Source organism: Gobius niger, assembly GCF_951799975.1.
Source record: "Gobius niger genome assembly, chromosome: 11".
Classification (NCBI taxonomy): domain Eukaryota; kingdom Metazoa; phylum Chordata; class Actinopteri; order Gobiiformes; family Gobiidae; genus Gobius; species Gobius niger.
In genome coordinates, this window is record NC_136862.1 from 22,243,442 (window position 1) to 22,268,093 (window position 24,652).

General features: G+C 41.3%; 3 protein-coding genes across 4 annotated transcripts; 2 read left to right on the top strand and 1 right to left on the bottom strand.

The window, feature by feature from the left end:
* The first annotated feature begins 1,522 nt into the window (after positions 1-1,522).
* Positions 1,523-6,497, top strand: crcp (calcitonin gene-related peptide-receptor component protein). The gene is made up of 5 exons (XM_079566217.1): positions 1,523-1,623; positions 2,441-2,539; positions 2,609-2,703; positions 3,139-3,196; positions 5,785-6,497. Exons 1-5 carry the CDS (start codon positions 1,606-1,608, stop codon positions 5,926-5,928), a joined length of 414 nt encoding a protein of 137 aa, XP_079422343.1. The 5' UTR covers positions 1,523-1,605; the 3' UTR covers positions 5,929-6,497.
* A 508-nt stretch (positions 6,498-7,005) lies between these two features.
* On the top strand, positions 7,006-16,071 carry tpst1l (tyrosylprotein sulfotransferase 1, like). 2 transcript variants are annotated; one of them, XM_079565913.1, is made up of 6 exons: positions 7,006-7,268; positions 10,170-10,365; positions 10,671-11,117; positions 12,053-12,211; positions 12,360-12,613; positions 15,328-16,071. In XM_079565913.1, exons 3-6 carry the CDS (start codon positions 10,707-10,709, stop codon positions 15,545-15,547), a joined length of 1,044 nt encoding a protein of 347 aa, XP_079422039.1. In that variant the 5' UTR covers positions 7,006-7,268; positions 10,170-10,365; positions 10,671-10,706; the 3' UTR covers positions 15,548-16,071. The 2 variants fall into 2 exon arrangements, with proteins under 2 accessions (XP_079422039.1, XP_079422040.1); XM_079565914.1 differs by having other exon boundaries at positions 7,006-7,221.
* A 907-nt stretch (positions 16,072-16,978) lies between these two features.
* LOC306970784 (pinopsin-like) lies at positions 16,979-20,714 on the bottom strand (the record flags this gene model as incomplete). The annotated part of the gene is made up of 5 exons (XM_079566814.1): positions 20,293-20,714; positions 19,634-19,802; positions 19,385-19,556; positions 18,942-19,175; positions 16,979-17,194 (listed from the first exon to the last, which is right to left on the bottom strand). Exons 1-5 carry the CDS (start codon positions 20,624-20,626, stop codon positions 16,979-16,981), a joined length of 1,125 nt encoding a protein of 374 aa, XP_079422940.1. The 5' UTR covers positions 20,627-20,714.
* Between the last annotated feature and the right edge of the window lie 3,938 nt (positions 20,715-24,652).

A 24,652-nucleotide genomic window follows, 5' to 3' on the forward strand; every position in this document is an offset into this window, starting at 1 on the left:
GTAATTCTAATTGTGATAATAAATGAATGACTGAATCTGGCAGTGGAACGGTTCTGGTGTTGTCATTTTCTCCACGGACTTTATTTTTGGAGGGACCAATGCATGCTGTGGTGTTGGGAGCCTTCACTACCCGCAGTCTCCTAGCTATGGAAGTGTAAGTGATATTAAACATTCAAAGTTCTCATTAGAAAAGTTAATTAGCTGATGCATTTGTCTGATAAATGTTATGAGCTTGTATACAGCGCCTTTGTGAATCATAAGTAACCAAAATATGGCTACTAGTTATTTCGTGGAAAAAAAATACAATATATGATTGAGATGTGACAAGAACCACATTTTTCTTTTTGAGCGAGTATAAAACAGAAAATACTGGCATACGCATTTGGACACTGGTTAGATGAAGCCTCGTCTACTAATACTCAGCAGCCAACACAATGTGACAGACTGCTTAATGTTTTCTTGTTCCTCCAACAAGGTGCATTTGCGAACTGATCTCTGTTGGTTAGCTTATAAGTAAGATGGTTGACTCTTATTTATGTACTGTGTTCAAACCAAACCAATAAGTCATGTAGTAAGAGTCATGGATATATATGAAGGCCTTTATATATATATCTATGGTAACAGTAGCCCTGAGTAAATGTAACTCAAAAGTACCTCGTGTTTGCACTTCCGGTGGGGCAGTTTCCGGTGTTAAACAAAATAATACACCATGGATCTCCTACGCTCTTCGGCAAAAAGTCCATTGTCACGCTTTACATTGTTCACATTATAGACAGAATGATATTGAGGAAAACAATGGAATCTAGTAACGAAATCCATGTAAGAGTTCCTTTGTTTGAATGTCTTTTATTATTATTATTATTATTATTATTACAATAATTTATACGTTTTCTGCCTATTAGTAGTTTCTTAGCCATCATTTAGTGTAAAAGATTACACGCAAATTTCTTTTTGCAACGTTTACATCAGTTGAAGCCGGGGTACCTGATTTTTCCCACACAAACTTTGACTTTTTTTTTTTTGGCCCAAACTCGTTTCTAGCACTCACAATCCCTCCCGCATGTCCAAATTGTTCTAGCAAATTGTTTATATGCACGTTTCACGCCCGTGTGAAGCTTTGAGCAGTGCAAAAGTGGAAAAGGGGTGACCACCACCCCTAAAAAAACTCATTTAGAGTAGATCTTCTATCGCTCAATAAATAATTAGGTGAATACAAGTTAACAATATCTGTTTTCTGCTGTGTTTATAACTCACCCTGAGGTGGCAAAAACAAATGCACTTTTCAACAACAAAAAGTCATGTTTATTAACCACACGGACTACTTTTCTTTTTCTTACATGCACAAAAACATTGTGGTTTTATGGTTGGTTGGTACTTGGATGGGAGACCGTTGGGAACAGCATGAAGCCTGAGTGAATGTAGTACGTGTGAGTGAGTGGTAGGTGGGGCCAACCTCCGACCACAACAGGGCAGCTGCGGCTATAAGAGTAGCTTACCACCACCAAGTATGGAGTGAATGAATAATGCAATTGATTATTGAAACGCGCTATATAAAACTAATTTAATGTTATTTTTTACATTTTCAGAAAAAATGCCAATGCTGCTATGCTCAGTAACTATGAGGTAGGTGCATGTTTTTTTCAGTGTTCTCATCAACATTTCCTATAAACTTCGTAACATTCATTGTGTCTACTTGTGTTCTAGTATCACTTTTTTGGTTCGTTTTGTCAGACACTAAGGTTAGAGATGTTAAAGATCTTTTATCTTTACATGTTTCAGCCGCCATCTGCAGGCCGTCATCAGAAGTATCACCGGCGTGCGGTGACGTGTCACTTATCAGCTGTTCTTACTTCCGAGGCGTGACCAGTCTGACGGTCCCAACAGGTCCGACAGACTGGTCACGCCCCCTGCCGCCCGGTGGATTCAGGGCGACAGGGGGCGTAATCATTGGAGGAGGGTGTCCCAGGTGTGGGACACCCTCAGCAAAAGAAACAACCACATCATGGACTGGGACGAGGCTCGGGTCATTGGATCGGAAACCAATAAATTCAAACGCTGGATAAAAGAAGCCATAGAAATCAGGAAACGGAGCACCGACACCATCAACCTTGACGAAGGAGCGTTTCTCCTGTCCCACACCTGGGACACCCTCCTCCAATGATTACGCCCCCTGTCGCCCTGAATCCACCGGGCGGCATGGGGCGTGACCAGTCTGTCGGACCTGTTGGGACCGTCAGACTGGTCACGCCTCGGAAGTAAGAACAGCTGATAAGTGACACGTCACCGCACGCCGGTGATACTTCTGATGACGGCCTGCAGATGGCGGCTGAAACATGTAAAGGTAAAAGATCTTTAACATCTCTAACCTTAGTGTCTGACAAAACGAACCAAAAAAGTGATACTATCAACATTTCCTAATATATTTACTTGTGTTCTTTAGATTTTCAGATTGCTGACAGACTTGAAGGAGCAAAGGAAGGACAGTGGAAAGAACAAGCACAGTGCGGGACAGCAGAACCTCAACACCATCATGTATGAGGTCTGAGCTCTTCAAACCACTGAAAAACACTTAATTGTCTTTATACCGGTACTATTTGGTTTTTCATAGACCTTGAAATACCTGTCGAAGACGCCCTGCAGCAGACAAAGTCCAGAGATTGTGAAAGAGTTTCTCACAACAATGATGCCTCACAAACTGACAAAGTGAGTGGGGAACTTGTTATGCCCATCTATGCGTCTTTTGCCTTGAGTTGATGCAAAAACATGTGACGATGCGATTAGATTAGATTAGATTAGATTAGCTTCCTATGTTTCAAAATGCCATCGTCCACATTGAATGCCCAGCAGCACGTACATTCACCTTTTAAAATCTTCAGTGCAAAACGAATACATGAATCGCATGCATTTCATCAACAGGTTTGTAGTTTGTTGTATGTCTACTGTAAATTACTGGGTTGGTTGGTTTTATACACCAATTACATTTACTTTCATGTTTGTAAATGTGCATTTGACAGATTTACATTAGTTTTACACTTTTCTTTTTATTGGATATAAATCATAGTTGAAATCATAATTTGATTGATTAGACTTCACAAAGGTAAACCATATGAAGTTTTGTGTTTATTCTCTTTCTTTCAGGGCAGAAAAACTACAACTGCTAAACCATCGTCCACAAACGGCAGTGGAAATCCAGCTGGTAAGTGTTGATATATTTATGTGTTATGCTGAGTTTTTTTTATGTGCCATGCTGTTATACCAATGTTTTTTGCTAAACTCAAAATGCATATGTGGGCGACAGTGGCGCAGTGGGTGGTCTCACGAACAGGAGGTCGGGGGTTCGATTCCCGTCTCCTGAAGGAGAACACTGTCGTTGTGTCCTTCACCCTCCTTGCCTCCAGTGTCAGCGTACATTGTTGTATGAGTGAGAGCGTGAATGGGTCCTTGCTGTAAAGCGCTTTGAGTGCCTGGTGTAGGTGGAAAAGTTGAGACCATTTACCATATTAAATACAAAAACATGGTACCAAGAGGGTTTAAAACGATTGTGAACTGACAATTTGACCGACCTGTCCTGATGCAGCTCAAATCCTCATGAAATGTCCATGTTGTTTAATAATCTAATATCTACAGGGAGCTGCCAGGTCTTTATTATTTTTTATTTTTTTTATAAAGCACACACCGGGGTAGCGTATGAGGTGTTCAGGAATTGTGGGAAATAACAGCTCTGCATTTTGTTAATGAAAGTTGTCGTTTAGAAAATAAATATAAATCTCAATGATTACTTGTTACATATCTTATTATTGATATTTCCCTTCTCTTTTTGAACGTATCATAAGGACATCGTGTGGAGGAGGAGTGAGGTGCCGGGGTGAGGGGGGAAAGCCATGTCCCTCACATGGCTTTCTCCCCTCACCCCGTCACGGAAGGGGGTCAGAGCAGGGTTCACTACTACAACTACTGACACAAAAAATTCCAGGAGTATAGCTGAGGGCAGCTATGAAAATATACTATTTAATTGTATGGTATTAACAATATCACAATTTCAGGATTTGTTAAACCAATATTGAGTCACAAACAGAAACAACGGCTTTTGCAAGAAAGTGAACTGCTTGACTTTTATTTTGCTGATGGAGCCCCAAAGGGCACTGGGTTGGTGTCACCTGCTTTTACGCAATCAGTCTGAGTTACAGACCATAATTTGCATTAAGAGAGATTAAGAGTTGCTAGGGAGCTGTCGTAGCACCGGTAGTAGAGCTGGTCATCCTATAACCAAGAGTTTGGCGCTTCGAATCCAAGCCTCCAGGTGCACCCTGCCATTGTGTCCTTGGGCAAGACACTTTACCCACCTTTCCTCCAGTGTCTATGTACACTGGTGTATGAATGAGAATGTGAATGGGATTTAAAGAGCTTTGAGCTTTGTGTTAATGTGTGTGGAACAGTGCTATACAAATAGAGACCATTTTCTTTCGGTAGCATTTATTTGGAGAAATAATTACTGGAGAAACACACACCAGAAATTAGGACGCAGGAGGATCCTGGACAAACTGTTCTCTATTACAGACAGTCCTGCTCACACAGTCCACTGAACGCCAGAGGGGTAAAGGAGCTCCTTCTCTGGACTCCTTACAACTCTGTTGTATCAGTGAACGTTATAGGATTCATTTCATGCACACGATTAATTTTCTTTGTGGATCAATCAAAATGAATGCAGTGTGATATTCATTAAGACAAACATGAAACAAAATCTGGGGTCAACAGACAATAATAAGATGGAGTAAAAGAAGGAGAACTAAATAATCTGTGATATTTTTAAGAGTCATACAGACTCCATGTTTAAACGTGGTCAGCAGAGAACCTATCTTTTAAGGAAACTGGAAAAAAAAAAAAAGGCTTTGCAACGTTTACTGCTGTTTCATAGAGAGCCTCTTAACTTTTTCATGTGTTTGCTGGTTGTAGGGTCTGTGAAGTTAAACAAAGACACCTACAGTCTCTATGGGGGAGCAGGCACCAAAGGAGGCTAAATGTATCTTGGGTCAGCTTCTTCACGTTCTGTTTTCCCTCATGCCTTCTAGAGGTCGTTTTTATGTTCCTTTTCGGAAAACTAATCGTAACCCAACTCTTTCGTCCCCTCTGTCACTGAACAGTTCTGAAGGGAGTGTGTTTATGAAAGGAACTATACCTGATTTTCTAGAAATAAAATTAGTTTTGACCTTATGTATAAGTATATCTAAGCTCAAACATTTTTTGGGAAAAAAAACCCTGTGTAAATAATTATAAAGCATTTGTATCAATTTCATGAACTTCAGGCGAGTTTTGTAGCATCTTTGTGAAAATGACCCTGAATAGTGCTTCATCTTCGTGGTTCGATTAGTGTGTATTGGTGACTCCGAGGCAGGAAAGCTGCAGTTGTGGTTTTCTGGCCAGAGACACCAGGGGGAGATGAAAGACCCCCCAAAAATCCCATTAACACTTTTATTACTCCCAGAGAGACTATGGAAAGGATTTGTTATGGTAAACACGTTACTTAGTACTGCTTTAAGTAACATAAACCTTTTGAAATGTGCTCTATTTTAATTGTTATGGACTATTGTTTTCTTGAGGCTCTACTCTTGTCTGAATTGTTGGCAGTGGCTGTTCCTGATGTGTTTGTCTGTTTAGTTTTCTGAGGTTTACTACAAATGAATTGCCCTCTGGGATTAATAAAGTTTTCTGAATCTGAATATAGATTTAAGAAATAGAAATCAATATTTTTTGTTTATATTTGGTTATTTCCCTGTCTTTGTTCAGATGGTTGAAGAGAGTGAGGAGCGTCTATCCGAGGAGCAGATCGAGGAGCTTATTCAGACCGTCGCAGAGATTCTTCCTGGAGATCCAGAACAAGAAAACAAAACCACAGCTGATGCAGAGATGGAGGAAGCTGCTGAAAATTAATGACAAACCACCACTTAAACACCATTTAAGTGGACATTTGGCAAGACTCTTTTCAACAAAACTTACTTTTCAACAAGTGGCATTTCTATTTATTTTGTAACATATCGTAATTCACTCATTGGGGTGCCTTAATGTAATTTTAATTCTTAAGTGCATTTTGTTTTTGCCAACACACTCCCAATTTGGACAAGAGAGCTAGAATACGAGCACAGTGTTACGTAAGTCTGCAAATGAATCACCAAACGCAGCCAAGTCTGCGGATGTCTATTGTAGAGATAATCTTACTCGAATGAAGGTGTAGCAGAATTGTTAGTGGTTTGTGTGGAGGACTAAAAACGCATTTGTCTGAATGTTTTTCTATTATTATAAACACTGAGTGATTTTGTGAAGACATGCAGCATTCCATAAAAAACACCTTTAGCATATTTGATTAGGATTTATTGTTTGTCAAAAGGCTGAGGAAGGAAGTTCTCAAAAGACCTGTGTACTGTGCCAGTGGCTTCCTGTTTTTACATAGCCCTCTGCCAAAGTCATACTGTGTTTCGTTGGCCGTATGTAAGAACATTAAACTGTATAGTAAAGTTCATACTAATTCTTGTGTGCGAGATGACTTGGTGTTTTTGTTTTGTTTGTTTTAGGTTAGTCATGCGCTATATTTCTTTATTGAGGTAGGATTTACGATGTCTTTGTTATGACTGAACAAGCCTCGCATTTCATTGTTTATTACATAATTTATCTATCTATCACCAGACAAACCACATTTTTATAAATCACACACCCCAAAGGAGTTGCCAGTTAAGGTTTGCTGGAGGGGGGAGAAACAGTCCTAAATTAAATGAAGCGTCTGTAACATCCCCTTTAAACCACACACGCTGATTAAATCTCCCATGTGGGCTTTTACTAAGAGCACACCAATCGATGGGTAAAGTAATTTCAGCCTTCTGCGCTTATATGAAAATCATTTGGCCCGACACTGCGGTGGAATCGCCCCTTTGACGCCCCTCGACAAATCAGCGTCTTCCATGCAGATGTGTGGGGCAGGACTCAGCCAATCAGCTCTCTGCTTAATCCCCTGCTTTTTGCTCGTGTATTTTTCCCCTTCAAAGATAAAGGTGGCTCACTTCGTTCTCACGGTACAAAGTTGCAGTGCGAGAGCGTTACGCAAATGTGCAGTTTTAGCGTGCGCAGCGGGTAGAGGGAGACGGCGGAGGGGTTTTGGGGTATTTGGCGAGGCAACGCAGATGCGCCTTGTGACTGAAAAACGCTGCTAGATGCGTCTATCGGACCAAGAAGGTGATTGTGTTTTGCTTGTGGATTTTTCTACAGTTTTGCAGACCTGGGTGAGTGACCGCAGATTTGTTTTTGCCACGACGTCTTTACGCAGTGTGAAGAGAAAACGGGTCAGGTTGAATTAACGCACCGATTGCCTTCGATGTCGCGCTGGTGGCGGCGGAAGGTGGTCGCTGGTCTGTCATTGATTTATTGCGGGTCGTTCACCTGGTGGCGCTGCTTGTGGCTCCTCCGGGTCAGTCACCACCGACGGTCCAGATGTGCATAGCCTCTGGGCCTGCACCTCCCAGACGCAGACTCAGGGTTTTCCCCCCGTTCACGCGCTCCACACGCTGACTGTTGTGCTGTTGTGCATCTGGTGGTTTTACGCCAGGTTGTAGCGCAAATGCGGAAACACTGTAGCCATTAGGCAAATAAGCTGCTACTTATAATCCATGTTCAAAGGTTATTTCTATTTTGTCATCTGGGAGGAGGTCAAATTCTGAACGCTGCAATAACCAGGCAATCGGCTACAGTAGTTTGGTAACTATTTTAATGCTGATTAAATTGGGGCATCGTCCTCAGTAAACAATGAATAGGCTTTGGCTATGGCTGCAAACACATCCACCTTTCTGCAACAAGAATATCAGTGGTTCTCAAACGGGTAGCACTGTCACCATAGTAAACTGTTTTCATTTTAATCAGAATTGATTTAATTTATTCTTGTGTTTGTTCATGGTTTAGCGAAAGGAAAGTATGGACTTATTTTGGAATAATTTATACATAATTTAGACAGATGATAGACCCAGTTTAGTCCTGACGTGGTCTTGATGTTGCCAGGTGGTATGTGAGGTTGTGGTACTTTGATGTGGATAGTTTATGGACCAGCATTTAAATTGGTTAAGCGACGTAATGGACCTATTGAGGCAAATGAAAACAGTAAATGAGAAAAGCTCATGGAATTGTCATTGTGGTTATTATTTGTTACATTGATGAAACTACTTCTACAAACAAATCCATATCCGTTCTCCTGTGTGATGGCTTGAGATCAGATGTGCACGTACTGTTGGTTAGACATCTCCAAAGTCCACATACTGCTCTCATTGTGATAGGGCCGTGCTCCACTTATCTTTCACTATATTTGTTGATGTCTCCTGCTGGACAAACACTACTCTCTTTTCAAGGTCAATCCCAGATTTATCATCAGTGCTGGTCATTGAAGTGATAGTCCTGCAACATTTCATACTAAGCTCAAGAGTAGACATTCCCAATGTAGAATTGTCAATCTTTAAATAATAGATAGATAGATTTTAGCTGAGAAAATGACATCTGAACATAGAAAATGACATCTGAACATAGCTATAAACTAGAGATCATGTTTTTGTTTGATATGATGCATTTAATAAAATGTTAATGTAGAAGAAATGCTGTTATAGGGAAGTCTCCTTAGTGTTGAAATATCAGAAATCAAGTCTTTTGCAAAGCCACATAAGCCTACTCTGGATGCATGCCATGTTATTAAACCACTGCCCCACTTCTATGCTGCTCCAAGTGGCTTAATCTCTGTATGGAATCGTACCTTTTCACTCGCCTTATCCCGGCTTAGGACGGACGGGGGGGCATTCGGGACAGACCCCGATGTCCTAATTTCTGTGTATTTACGTTTGGTCTTCTTAACATCAAGCAGGCACTAAATACAGCAGTAACTATATAGGACCCACGTGGCATCCAGATGTTAGGCCTGCTCTTCTATGAACTCTAAACATGACCAAAACCATGGAAACGCTGAAAGACTCAAAAATCCAGTGAAGGATTATTTGAGTGAAATCTATGCAGCTGCTAAGACTTATGGTGCTGTTTGAAATGTTTGGATATTTTAAGGTAGGAGAAATACTGTTTCTGCAAGATGATGGCTTCATTTAGGGTTAAAAGGATAATTGTATTTCCAGTAGTCCTGTTGTTATGAGTTGATTCACTCCACTGTACTTTGAAACCCATGAAGAATGCATACATTTCAGATCAGAACAAATAAGACATTTGTTTCAAGATTTTGTCTCCTGATTAGTTCTACTGATATTTAGCAGCAATCGGCAGAGTATTGTCCCCCTTTACTCTGTTTTTGTTTTGTAGTCTTTGTAAGAAGAGGAACTTGCGTCGCGTGCAGTGTGTGTTTGCAAAAGTGGAATGGAGAACTTGTGGTCTGGCTGTCTTAGTCAATGGTAATGCGATCTCAAGCCCAAATCGCTTCTGTCTCCGTGTGGTAGAAAATGTCAGGAAGAATAAAAACATCTGTAATTAGTGGCTAAGGATCAACTTCCTGTCCGTGAAGCCTTTGTTTCCCTCAACTCTGAACTGGTTTCTTACATTTGAGCCCTAAATTATGCACATGCAAAAGATTTCAGATGGAGCTGCTTGTAGTTTCACTGAAGGTTGTATTGCCAACACGGCTCTGCCACTGTCGTATCCTGTTTGCAGATTATAGCTCAGCCGTTTAAACATATTGATTATCATTTAGTCGGGCTTTGGATGAGAATTATAACTTGTTTTCGTTGCAGAATATGTGGTGGCTGTTTGAACTGATGCAGGCAGCATAGTTAACTTGGTAGTGGATAAAAAAGAACCTGTTGCTTTGTTCTCAAGACACTTAATTTCCAACAACAACAGGCTTCTTTAGCTCGTAAGTCACTTGATAAGACGGGAAAACACACAAGCTCAAGAACAATTGTGTGTTTTCCAGTCATGGGTTTGTTTACTTAAAAGCCTCTGAAGATGGGGGCAAAATGTCAACTAAATCAACACACATGTAAGTCGACGATATATTTGCTAAAGGGTTTCTTCAGGAAGGGAATTTAGCTTAATCCACTAAATGGGAGGCTGGTGATTTGCTATGGAAGCCATACAAGCTAAAGCAAATATTAAATGGGCTTTCATGATCCAAATAACTACTTACCAATTAAGATTTGTCTTTCTAGGAACCATGAATAAAAGAAGAGACAAGCTCTGGTCCCCACCAGATCTCGTTGCCCCTGGAGTCCGGGACTGACCCACTGCTGATGGGACAAAGCCTCTGTTGAAGCAAACCTACAAACCCACAATTGTCTTCACTGCAGCTTCTCTCATGAGAGTCCTGACTCACCCCTCTACCCTTCAGGTGCCATAGATCAACTGGTTGGTAGTGACAGTGTAGCCTTGCAATAGCGGACATTTTATACTTTATTAACAGCTTGATAAGTGCTAATTAGCATATTTCCCCTTAAAGTTACCACTGTGCTGTAATCTTGAATGACTTTTATTCTTTTATGTAAGTGTGATGTTCATGTTTTGTTTTTCTGTGTACATACATTTCTTTAGACAAAAACTGCACAAAAATATATCATTCATTTTGTATGTTACTGAAGTGATTTATTTTGATCACTGAGACCTTTTATTCTAAATGAATATAATCCAAATCCATCCCTGTGTCCTGTTTGTAGACGTACATGTGTGCGTCCTGCCTTGGCCTGTGAACCATGCGGACCAGCCGATCCACGCTGCTCCTGGGCTCCGTGCTCTTCTGCTCTGCCTCGCTGCTGTATCTGGGCATGAGTGGCGTGGACTGCCCCCCTAAGAGCCACCGACACAAGTGGATGGAGATGCACCTGAGCCAATCAGCCAATCAGAACCTGACGTTATCCGAACACTTCCCCGAAGACACGCCCCTCATCTTCATCGGAGGGTTTCCACGCAGTGGGACCACTCTGATGCGAGTGATGCTCGACGCCCATAACGCGGTCCGGTGCGGGGAGGAGACCAGGGTGATCCCGCGACTGCTGTCCATGAGGGCGACCTGGAGCCGCTCTGTGAAAGAGCGGATCCGACTGGACGAGGCCGGAGTCACAGACCAGGTGTTAGACGCAGCTGTGAGGGCCTTTCTGCTCGAGGTGAGGGCCTTTAGGGGCATTAGTGGAGAGAAATTATCATTTTTACAAAGTGTCTGAATGGAGATTGTTGGCTCAAATACATATTTATAATGTGCATTACACTGCCTGCCCCTGATTTTATCTAAAACAGACAAAAGCCTCCCATTGGATAATTACTCCAGCTCATGTGCCCTACGAAAAAGATCCATAAATTCATTTACTTGAATACACTGAATGACCAGGGTTTTCCGTCAATAACTTTTTTTTCAACTGTGATGACTCATAATAATTCATAATGACAATGTCAGGATTCATCGGGCTCAAATTGTGAAAGATCTCATTTTCACACATGACCTCTGTGTCCAAACCTTCCCATTGAGAATCTCTGGGATGTGCTGGAGAAGGCTTCCAACTCTCCCATTATCAATAGTAGATCTTGGTGAAATGTATAGAAACAATGCTACAATCAAAACTAAAGGCAGTTCAGAAAAGAGTATGCAACTAGAGTTATCAAAAGGTAGAATATTTAGCATTTGCCGTGATTGATTAAAAATCAAATCTACTATTTATTTATTTATGGTTTATTTGGTAGGGACAGTGCAAGTTAATGAACAAGCCACACCGGATTGTAGCCGTAGGCTAATTTCCATCCGTCGTCCCCCATGCGCACTCTCAAACATACTCTCATACATCCTGGCCTATTGTACATGTTTTTAGTGGTAGAGGAAACCTACGCAGACACGGGGAGAACATGCAAACTCCACACATTGGTGGGAATCGAACCTGGACCTTCTAGCTGTGAAGCACAAGCACTAACCGCTGCGCTACCGTGCCGCCCCCACTATAGTAGTACTATTAAACTATCACTTTAACCTGTCTTACATGTAGGTCCGTTCCCCTCTCGATGTTGTTGCGTAACAGGCCAATGATGAAGACCTTGTTTACTTCTGTTACAGGTGATTGTTGGTCACGGAGAGCCTGCCCTTCGTCTCTGTAACAAGGACCCATTTGCACTAAAGTCACTGGCCTATTTGTCCCATATCTTCCCAAAAGCCAAATTTGTGCTCATGGTTCGGGACGGCAGAGCAGCTGTCCACTCCATGATTTCACGAAAGGTACGTTGGTGTGACTGTGTCAACAAGTAAAAACCAGTGAACAAATGCACTATTTAAGCCAGTGTGTTTGGCAACAATTTTAATACATTAGTCTTTTGTCATGTTGACAAAATGTTAAGATGGCTTTTGCATTTTGTCCTCCCTTCAGGTCACCATCTCTGGGTTCGACCTAAACAGTTACAGAGACTGCCTGACCAAGTGGAGCAGCGCGGTGGACACCATGTACAACCAGTGCTTGACGGCCGGAGAGGAGCGCTGCCTCCCGGTCCGTTACGAGGAGCTGGTGCAGCGTCCCGAGCCCGAGATGAGGAGGCTGCTGCACTTTCTGGACCTCCAGTGGGACCCCTCTGTGCTGCACCATGAAGAGCTGATCGGAAAAGCTGGAGGAGTGTCTCTGTCAAAGTGAGTGATCAATGCCTGTTCAGGGCTAAACTGGGCTAACAGCAAAAGCATCGACACATAGCTTTATTTATGATCTATCCAGGCGGTCCTGTGATGCAAGTACCCGGTGTTTCCCATATTTCTGCTGTTATGACACGTACTTTGAATCATTATCTTTAGTGTAAGTTGTAGTAAAATCTTGCTTCAGGAAGTGCTTGGTGGCGCTTGGGCTTCCTCTGGTGTCACTCAGGGTCGTCTGAGATTATAGATTTCTGGTATTTGAATTGGATACAATTTCCCTCTTTGCTTTAGTATTGCATTACAGTCCGGTCTGGCTTTGGTCTTGACCCGGTTTGCTCCAAATTCTTTCATGAGTTCAAGTTTAGGTCTATTTCAACCCCTTTTCAGAGTCTGCTTTTGGTCTGGTTAAAGCTTGAGAACCCACTGACTACTTTGGTGATTTGATATTTACATAAGTAAATACACTAATCAATAAGCTGACATTTACATTTCCAACCCCTTCATATCGGTATCAGCCCCCAGAAATTCCTAATTGGTTGTTCCTCTTGTTTGAAATTATTTATGTATAAACCACACAGCGATGGCTTGCATGTACTTTTCTCTCACGTTTTGTAAAATCTTTTCCTTTTTGTTTTCTTTTTCAATGACTCTGGACAAAATGAATGTGTAATATTCATGTTAATTAATCCTTTTTTTTATATGGATACTTTGCTAGAGCTTTCTCAGAAATAATGGCAAAAGATATAAAAGTGTATTGCCATTCATGTTGCAAAGTTATTGTAGAAGGAATTGGCAACATAATTATCTCGATGTATCTTGAATAATTTATAGCAGCTCCCATATAACGTGGACGGGAAAATACTATTGAGGGAACAAAATCAATAAATTGATAATGATGAGCTGTGATTTTAAAGTAGTGCTGATTTGGTCCAAAGCCTGACAGGACTGTAGCCTAATGAATAATAACAGCTTACACTTAAAGCGCTACATAATAATCATTATAATGAGACTAGAGACTCACTTCTTTTTTTTTTACATTCTCATAAAATGATGCTCTACAAGTAAATCACGGGGCCTGCGGGCCTTGTGTTTGACACGAGTAGATTATTTTTACACAGTAATAGGACCTACAGTATATATGTGACTTGGGCTGAGCATATTTGGAGAAATATGGAGTTGTTTTTTTGTTTTTGTGAGAAGACTATAATATTACCTGAATTAATGGTCCGTAGACGACGTGGTGGCACAGTAGTTGGTGCTTGTACCTCACAGCAAGAAGGTCCCAGGCAAACAAACTCCACATAGAAAGCTATGTGGAGTTTATTCTCCACATGTCTGCGCAGATTTCCTCCGGGTACTCCGGTTTCGCCTACCACTAAAAATATGTACAATAGGTTCCCTTCTGGGGCCAGGACTCCCCTGGAAATGAGACTCCTAATCTCAGTGGGACTTTCCTGGTTAAATAAAGGTCAACATAGCGGCCTAAATAAAATACTTAAGTAAGTACTGATCTGAAGTGGGTTTCAAAGTTTCATGTCATGTCAATTGCAGTTAATGTTGCAGTATTAAGCTACACTATGGCTTTGGTTTTTTGTTCTATCTCTGTTAAACTGTTACACTGTGACCCTTGACACAGCGACTTCCCGACACAGATGATGTGACACTATTGATTCATCTAAAAGCAACACTGTATTTACACAGGTCACAGTGCAGTACAGAGCAGCACATCTAAAATGTAACAGCAGTATTGCCCTTCAGAACAGAACAATGTTGTGTGGAGAATTTTGAGCAAATATACAGCAATTCACCACTCCAGTACAATATCCTTACAAAACCTGTACTTTTACATATTGTACAACACTAATACAGTAAATAAATGAGTAGTGCCATGACCCTAAAAACATGTCTTTACTGTTAATGTACAACATTTTTGAGTTTCCTTTTAAGAAGCCAGAAAAAAGTGTATTACTGCCAGCAAATCAAGCAGTGCTAAGTATGTATATATAACATTATAATAAATATAGGCTACTATCACTACACTATACAGATCTAATCTCCAGGGATTTACTGGGATCTGAGCCATAAAAAACCTGGCACATGAAGTATTTGGAGGATTTAGGCCACATTTAATATCATGGATTTGAATGTGGAGGCATAGGCCAACAGCACTTACAATGAATATTAGGACTCTAACAGAAACTACTGGTTCAAAGCATTTTGCTCTAAATGTGTTTTTTCCCCACCTGCTCAAATTACTCAAACTTGACAATAATACTTAACTATTAATAATGTGCAAAACAAGGCTACTTAAGAAAATACTGTAAAGTCACATCATTTTGACTTGTTACAATACAAACATTTTAAACCATATTTGTGTACTGGATCAAACTCAAAACTCGAGAAAGATTTGAATAGAGAAAAATCAAGGTACTGTGCTAACTATTCCACGTCCACAGCTTAAAATCATAATTGTACACATTTTGTCTGTTAATAAACTTGCCTATGGTGTAGTGCTTTTTAACAGAGTAGTTTCTCTGGACTTCAACTACTGTTAAACTAAATCTACAAATATTTGTTGGTGTATTTTGACGTGGGTAGAGCTCATTATAAGCTTTCATTTGATATTCTAATATTGCCCATAATGTCACTTGCCCCCTTTTGATTCTTAATCCTCGTTTGTTAGATGCACTCAAACTTTGCTTGGCCTGTTTCAGAGTGGAGCGTTCGACGGACCAGGTGGTGAAGCCGGTGAACACGGAGGCTCTCTCGAAGTGGGTGGGTAACATCCCGTCGGACGTCCTGAATGATATGGCAGATATTGCACCCATGCTCTCGCGCCTCGGCTATGACCCGCATGGCAATCCGCCCGACTACAGTCGACATGAGCCACTTCTGCCCTTCTACAACCTGTCTCACACCAGACCCACACATTAGCCTCATAAAAGAGCTGCACGAGAAGAAAAGACTTAAATAAAAAATAAAAAACAAGGAGGATTATGTTCTTCCACCAACAGTATTAAAATAGTCTAATTTTGTCTTTGAATTTCCATGTTTGTAATTTGTACCGGTCAAACTTGAATGTGAATGTGTCAAATCTTCACTAGCGCAGCAGCAGATCAGTGTTCATGAAGCATAACGACTGTATATTTTTGAAGATGTTTATTTTCTTAATAAATTATTTTGATGTCAGATGCAGTGAACAAAGTTGTTTACCAGGAAGTGACTCTTAAAGAAAATAATGTACATTGTTAAAAGAAAATTAAAGAGTCTAAACGTCAGTAATATATGTTTCAGTTCTTTCCATTACTGTATTCTGCTGCTGACGATGTGCACTGCGCCCTCTTGTGGGAAAAAGATGACCAGCTATGCCTGTTGAATCAAAAAGCGCCCAGAGCCCCATGCTTTGAGATGGTTATATGACTACAACCAATTGGCAATAAACCTAAACATTATGACGGTTCATGGTATCTCAGCTTGCCTTTATTTTTGAGCCGTTTTAAAACACTGTGCATGCAACATAGTCTACTGTAATGTGACCTTTTAAAGTTTATAACACCAAAACACAATAATTCCCCACATACTGTTGACTCACCACGAGCTGTCACCATCAAAACTATTTATCAAGAGACATTTTTGGCAAACACACACACGGCTCTTTGAAGATGGTGCTGTGGCCGACTCTTGGATCCTGATCTTCCAGTTGAGAACCACTGCTTTTAAGTATTTTAGTCATTTGCGGACTTAGTCTTTTTTTTTTTTTTTTTTTTCTGAGCTCACAAAATGCCAGGATTTATCTGCAGCTGTGGAGAAGAGAACGGAGCAGCAAAGAAGCTAAAAACACATTTTCAGCTATTGGTAAAAAATGATCTGGAAGTTTGAGATTTGTGAACTGGAATGATCAAAACTTGCCCAGTGTCAGTGAAACAATGTGGATGTGTAAACTAAGGATCAATGAAGCAAATTCTAAAAGGAACGTAAATTATAACATTTTTAAAGGCCAAAAATCACATGCAGCTTTAGTTAAATAACGATCCTTTGAAATGTGGACGTACAGTGTTTCCTTAGTAACCTTGTGAATCAGTAACATTTCATAGATTTCACTTTTTTTTTACATTCCATTGCAAAATAAAACATCCTACCCTCCAGATCTGAGGCTAATGTGCCCCGTCAGGAGGATGAATTAAACTCGAAGACTGACTATATCCATCAATCATGAAAATTGTTTTGACAAATACAATTTTTACACCTTCAAAATTATACAGTTAAAATGAATTAAATGCAAGAGAAATCACAAATAATAATAATGTCAACCTGAGCATAAAGCGCAGTATGAACTTTCATAAAGATACTTTGTCTCCATTTGCCCTATGTGTCCCCATTGTAATAAGTCACCAGTGCTGCGGGCTGCTGTCCGTGTGCCTTCGGTTTAAGTGAGGACTTGTCCTGTGAGGAATGCTGTTCCTCTGAAGGTACGTCTGGGGGGTACAGCCACGCCCCTCTGCTACTCTGGAGTGACTGATGGCCCGGGACAGGCGGGGCATCTGAGCTCAAGCTGAACATGTGTCGGAAACATCTGGAAAACTGAAAAGCACATTCAGCCGAAAGAGGGAAGTTACAGTCAAGAAATAAGACCCCTATACTGTATTCATCCCTGTGGTATTATGTCGGAATCTAATATTGTACCTTTGTCTCAGGGGCAATGAACAAAATGTACCACAGACCTACACTTTGTCAGTGTTCGAAAACAGCACAACTGTGATCAAGATTTAAATCTATTGTAGACCCGGTTTAGTGATTTGAGCTTGACTTAGGCCAGATGGTACTTGGAAGGTCAAATATTTTAAGAGGTAGTTAGTACTTGTTTGTGTAAGTTGGCAAACCACTGACCTGCACCCTCCTTCTAAATATACTTATTTGATGCATGGAGGATTAAGGATTTCCTTAAAGATATGGTTTACTTTAGTTGACTTTTCACGACATTATAAACCAGGATCATTATTATCACTGTACATACCATATGTACAGTATATTGTATATGGCAGGTGTGTCGAACTCATTTAGGTCGTGGACCGAAATCTAGCTTATGGCCGCATATAATGTTAACATGAAAATACTATAAGGAAAACATGTTTCCAATAAATGAATAATAATGAGCTGTGATTTTACAATAAAAGCCTGACAGTAATAAATAATGATAACAATGTCTTACACTTGTATTTGTCACAAGTTTCTCAGAGTGCACTGTAGCCATTATTCATTCACTCCACTCTCTGTGGTGGTAGGTAGCTATTGTAGCCACAGCTGCCCTGGGGCTGACTGACCATTTACCACGGTACTATAATGTATCGTTCATATCCTAATCTCTTATGTCAGTGCCCTCTGCTGGACACGTGTGGAATTGCCCCAAGTGGCTAAAACGCTGGTTATTTCATTAAAAATATCATAACTCCGCACAGGAATGGGTTAGAGAGTTTTTTTTTTTTTTTTACATACTCAGGAATTTATGCTCTATAAGTCAGGGGGCTGTTTTGGCCCGCGGGCCGCCAGCTTGACATGTCTGGTATATGGTACCAGACAGGTCATGCGTCAAGTTTTTTCCGGTTCCCCCTACCACTATGTACAAAAGGCCAGGATGAATTACGTCCGTGTGTGGGTGTGTGACGGTGTGAACGGTCGTGGTCAGTAGGTCCACTGGTGCAGCCGCGCTTCTGGCAGTCTATCCCGAGGTCAACTCCACTGTATGTGTAGTGAATGAAGAACAGATCCCCTACAATGTGTTAAGCGCTTTGGGTGACATACAGTAAATGGTAAATGGTAAATGGTTTCAACTTATATAGCGCTTTTCCACCTACATTAGGCACTCAAAGCGCTTTACAGCAAGGATCCACTCACCCATTCATACTCTCATTCATACACCAATGTACGCAGACACTGAGGGCAATGTGGGTGAAGTGTCTTGCCCAAGGACACAACGGCAATGTGCACTTTCAGGAGGTGGGATTCGAACCCCGGACCTTCCGATCATGAGACGACCCGCTCTACCATCTGTGCCACTGTCGCCCCTAGTACAAAGAGCCAAATACAAATAAGCTTTCATATAGGCCTATACAGTAGGCTATATAATGTATAATTATCTTTTCACTCTAAATACTAACTTGGCTACACTCAAGCGAAAGAGCAGAAATCAGCATGTAAAGGTTTGGAAGATTATGTCAACCAAGAGTTACTAGTCCAAAAGAAATCAGCATTGACTTTTTGGCAAGTGTTGAAGTCAAGCTCTGATATCTCTGTGTAAGTACTCATCTTCGAGCGGGTGGTTGACTGTTACCTGTTTGTTGAGCAGCACGTAGATGACAGGGTTCAGGACAGTGCTGGTCTTTGCCAACAGAGCGGGCACTAGACTGGCCACAGGAGGCAGCGCACCGGGACGTCCGAACGAGATAAGCAGGGCCACCACCCCATAAGGCAGCCAGCAGACGAGGTATCCAGTCACCATGGAGACCACCATCAGCAGCACACGGCTCTCCCTCCTCTCCGCTGAGGACTGGTTTAACCTGGGCACCTGCAGGTACACCGCAAGTGAGAAACTCTATTTGCGGAACATTTTATGATTTGAGTCAGTCCGTCAAGCCAATTTGTAGTATATTTTTGTTTATCAAACAACACAATGGTCTTGTTGTCACTGTGAAGCACCACAGTGACAAGAATTAGATAAAAGGGAACTGGAAACAACAAAACACAACCTGATGAAGTTCCAGACTTGGAACTGACCTGTTTGGTGACGGTCCTCACGGCCAGCAGGATCCTCCCATAGCAGAAGACCATGAGCAGCAGAGGCAGCAGCAGACAAAAGATGAACAGACAGCTCACATAGGAGCGTGATTCGGGCGAACGCTGGTGCCACTGAACAGAGCAGGTGGTCCCGGCACCCTCTGGACCATAACTAATGCACATAGACACAAAGTCCTAAATATACAGTAGGCAATAGCTCACAGTACAGTATTGTGAGGAGCTACAGACCTGCTCCAGCCAAACAGAGGGGGCAGGGTCCAGGCCAGAGAGTAAACCCAGGAGGCAGCCACAGCGAGGCGGGCCCGTCCAAACTGAGAGGAGTCTGATGGGACACTATGGAGCACTGCAGAGTAGCGCTCAAAAGAGAGCAGGGAAAGAGAGACCAGAGACACAATACCTGAAACATAGATCAATATAGAGGTTAGCTCAGTCGAAATACCTCTATCATTTCACTAAGTCAGTGATGCCTATTTAGAAAGCATTAATTTGTGAACATGTTGAACTCAATTTACAAATACTTTAGGTTAATATAGTAAAATATAAAGGGGAAACACGTGTCATTTACTTTGACATCTCATATGGTGACTAACTATAGCCTATATGTTCATAATGGAGACTCCTATGCGCTGCTGCTTTCAGTTGAAGGCTTCTGTTAATGGGAATTAAAACATCTCAATCAAAGTTGGTCCAGACCAACATAATTACCGTTAAAATACATTTTTAGGGGAGATACATCAAAATGGCAAAAGAGACCATGATGCGTAAAGTTTGGCAACTAGAGCCAAAAAAAATAATCTTTAAAAACACTTCACAAAAATAGCGTTGTATATCTGAAACTACGAACACATTGTATTTTAATAGGGGTTAAACCCTTTTTGAAGACTCACCAAAGAGCGAGTTTGAGAAGCCGTACCAGCGACACCCATAGTTCCCGGTCAGCCACCTGCCACGGACGCTCGCGGCGAAGCTCATGGGGGTCCCGAAGATGCAGACGAACATGTCACTGGCGCTAATGTTGATCAGGAGCAGGTTCACAGGAGTCCGCAGCACGGAGTACCGCGAGAACACCAGCAGTGCCACGAAGTTACCCAAAAAGCCCAAGACGAAGATGACGCCCAGGACCACGGCCACAGTGGTGTGTCCCACCCGGCCCAGCGCTCCTTTGGCCGCCGTGAAGTCCGAGAGCGCGGTCAGGTTTTGGGTGAGTTGCTGAGCGGTCATTTTAGAACCATGATGCACAGGATGCCACAAGTTGCCTGCAAGATAAGATGACCTGCCCCCTGGTGCAGAAGCTGGTGATTTCTAAAGCGACTTCATCCATCGAATGGACCAGAGGAGGTCCTTAAATAGGAGCACTAGAGGCACTGAGGGGGCGGCTGACTTTATCTGCTCATTCACTCCCACACATTTTACTATTAAGCACCTATCGGAACAGCTCTCCCGTAGTTTCTCTGGTGGTTTCATGCATTGTAGTTGGAATTGTGGAATATGCTTGGACAAAAAAGGTGCCAATCCCACAGTTGTCATATCATAAAAAGTTTGGCCAGAAAGTGCGTGACCAGAGGTTCTAGCATTAAATACCACCTCATAAAAAATGTAATCTTCCAAGTGCCACAAAGAACCATGTCTAAACTAGAAAATCACTGCATGTTTAAATGCCTCACTAAGGCATAAATTAAAATGAATACACAAAAATTACAGATTTGAATGCATACCAAAGAATGAAGCCAAAGTAGCCTCCCACCAGTGGTACCAACACCACAGTCTAAGAAAGCTGACAAAACACTACATTTTCACCAGAACAAAGTTCACATTAAAGATTTACATTTTTATTGTACCATTGTTGTACCACTTTGACATATTTTTGTGACAAAAAAGTTAAATTTCGGTAATTGATTTACACACTCAGTAAAACTTGAGTACTTCTGTCTAGAACAAACATCAAATATAACTTTTCTTCACTGGTGTAAAACTATGATTTTAAAAAAAGTAGAAGAAACTAGACCTTACTCAAACTAGTAGCCTCTTTAGACTTCCTTCCCCTTATCTCTGGTATTGTCTGCATCTCCTATTGGTCCTGTCACCAATAATGTACAGTACAATAATGTACAGTAAAATTTCCAACAATGGAAATTTGTCATTTGTGTTTTAAAAGGCAATAAAACAAAGTAGCCTTTAGGCAGCTCTTTTCATCTTCACATTTCTGTTACTGCAACAGATTGTGGTCCATAAATCAGAGCCAGCGTATCAATAATACAAGCTGTTGTTTACTCAGAGGATGAGCCAGAGGCAACAAGTTACAAAGTATGCGACAAGAAAGAAAACTAGCCCCAATTATGAATGAATGCCGTCGATACAGTGCACTTCAGTATTATGATGATACTTAGTTTTGACTGCTGCACTTGCGATGAGACAAAGGAGTCTGTGGAGCTGAAAGCTGACCCAGATCCTCTTTGTGGAGTTGGTGTGACATGGTTCAAACCCGGCACAAAACCTTCTCACAGCTCTTTTGTGAAACAGTGGCCGAGGTGTCGAGTTCCCATGTTTGTAATCGACAGTGTAAATGTATGTGGTCAATCAGATTTGAGGCTTGACGTGTTATTTTTACTTGTTTATTTGATCGGGACAGTGCATGTTAATGAACTCAGCCTACATTGGACTCATGCATGTAAACACGCCACACCAGATTGTATCCATGGGCTCATTTCCGTCCGTTGTCCCACACTCATCCTGGCCTAATTGTACGTGTATTTAGTGGTAGGGGAAACCGGAGTGCCCAGAGGAAACCTACACAGACACGGGGAGAACATGCAAACTCCACCTTCTTGCTGTGAAGCATGACTGCTAATCACTGTGTATCCAGTATTCCCCGGCCGGTGGGGGCCCTCCTATGAGGAGTTTGCATGTTCTCCCCATGTCTGTGTAGCTTTCCTCTGGGTACTCCACTAAAAACATGCACAACAGGCCAGAATGAATGAGAATGTGAGTGAGTGGTGATTGGTGAGCCATTATTATCTGGGCTAGTTAGTTGAAACTGATAAAAAAGTGAATAAATAATGTTTTACTTGCTGTTATGATTCTCAAATAGGCACATTTGTTCATTTCATTCTGAGCATAACCATCAACACTCCAGACTCAGTGAGCAAAAAATGTAAATTCAAAGTTGACACTCGTTTGGCTTCTGTTGCTATGCTGTTGCCATGCTGGAATTCCATCAGCAGAACCTCTATTGTTGTATTGGAACCACTGGTTTAGAACTTCACGCCTGATCAAATCGATGCACTTATACACTTAACTTTAACTACAAACATTGTTAAAGCATCACTTTATCCTTTGTCGAATCACTACTAAAACATAACTTTAACATTTCAACAAATACTTTTACACACAGCCAAATTGTTGCCAAATTCATGTGGATCATTCGTAGGGGAGACCGGGGCTGGTTGTCATACGTGTTTTTGTAGAGTCCACTGTTCATCAACACATTCCAGAATACATGAAAGCTTAAACCCTTGGCTTGAAGTAGGTCTTGCTTCCTTTGTTATATCTCATTACATTCAATAGTTGCTAAGAGACAAAGACAGGGAAATCGACTGTGACAATGTGCCCAATGTGCAGGAAAGGTTGTCGCGATGTGTGGGGTTGGTTGTCTCTATTGTTATTAGGCTAATGGGGTTTTTGGTGTTTCTTAAGATAAAAAGACACAATAGTTTTTTTTGTTTAAATACACACCAAGAAATGCCTGATGTGTCACTCTCACAGCAGGAAATCACCCAATGCAGTAAGCTAAGTAAGCAGTAAACGCTAATGATAAAGTGTGACAACTACTAACCCATGACCCACCTGATACAACAAGCCCCATCTGAAGAAGAGTTTGACCTCACTCTCACATGACTTTAGTTCGCTCAGTTAGCTTTAAGTTCAATTATTGTTCAATTCAACGTTATGATTTATTTAACAAAAAGACCCTCAAAAAAGACAATCCTTTCCAGTTTGACGTTCAATCACAATTTCAAGTCACTGTGCTCCCTAGTGTGGCTATAAGAAGCAATGACTAATTGCAATGTGCAATTAAACACTACAAGTTAATGAATTGCTGTGATGTCATCTGAAACCCAGCAATAGACAACACTCTTAACCTTTTTCACTGAAGTTGTTTTGAAAGTCATCAGAAGGAAGGGGAAAAGGGATCTCACGTGTATTTGTAATTTCGCCCACGTTTTCAGCAGCAGCCTGAGACGTCACTACAGTCCCCTCTCCTCGTCATCTGGGGGCGGGCAACAGGACGACAAGTGGCACGTGCATTTCACACTGCCAAGGAAACCACCGACGGCTGAAAAGGGTCAAATGCAGAGGTGCTTTTGTAACATTTTGAAGAAATTGTATTTGTAAGAGTAGTTTTATCACACCAACCTTTTTTTCCTTCTAATAGTAATATTTAAAAGTAAACGTAGGCTACTCTGGGAAAAAAACAATATATTTTTGTATTTCTTCTAAATACCTCTTCTGTGAAATAATCACTTTTATCCATATTTGTGGTATTGTATATTGAAGTATTTTTTCATTTCATATTTTTTCTAAGCTTTATATTTTTCTGTCAAATTATGTCACTAAAAACTACTTAAATTTTTTACAAATGACTGAAGTAGCATTAATATTTACTCTTTGTAAAATGCTATTTAGAAAAAAAAAGATTACTCCAGTCAATATCATCACAGTCCTATCACATGACTATATTGTTACTTGTCAGTTACTGCATAATAAACATAATGTGAAACATTCAGAAACTCTTTGCAGATCTTCATGCTCATATTCAAAAATCTGCTGAGCAAACAGACTGTACAATCACATCTGTATAATTTACCCACATTCTGTCGCGATAATAAACTCTATGTATCTCATACAAAAGTTCACAGGCTCACATCATAAGAAATAAAATGAAAGCTGTAGTTAAAATTGGCCATTCCGCCTTTGCGATGCCCAATCCCGTCAGACCTTGGAAGCTAAGCAGGAAACGGCCTGGCAGGACTTGGATGGGAGACCGTTTGGGAACACCAGGAAGCCTAGCGAATGTAGTGCGTGAGTGAGTGGTTGGTGGTGGTCGGAGGGGCCGATGGCGCAGACTGGTTGCCTCGCTTCCGTCAGTCTACCCCAGGGCAGCTGTGGCTACAATAGTAGCTCACCACCACCGAGTATGGAGTGAACGAATGTGCAATGTAAAGCGTCTTTGAGTGTCCAGAAAAGCGC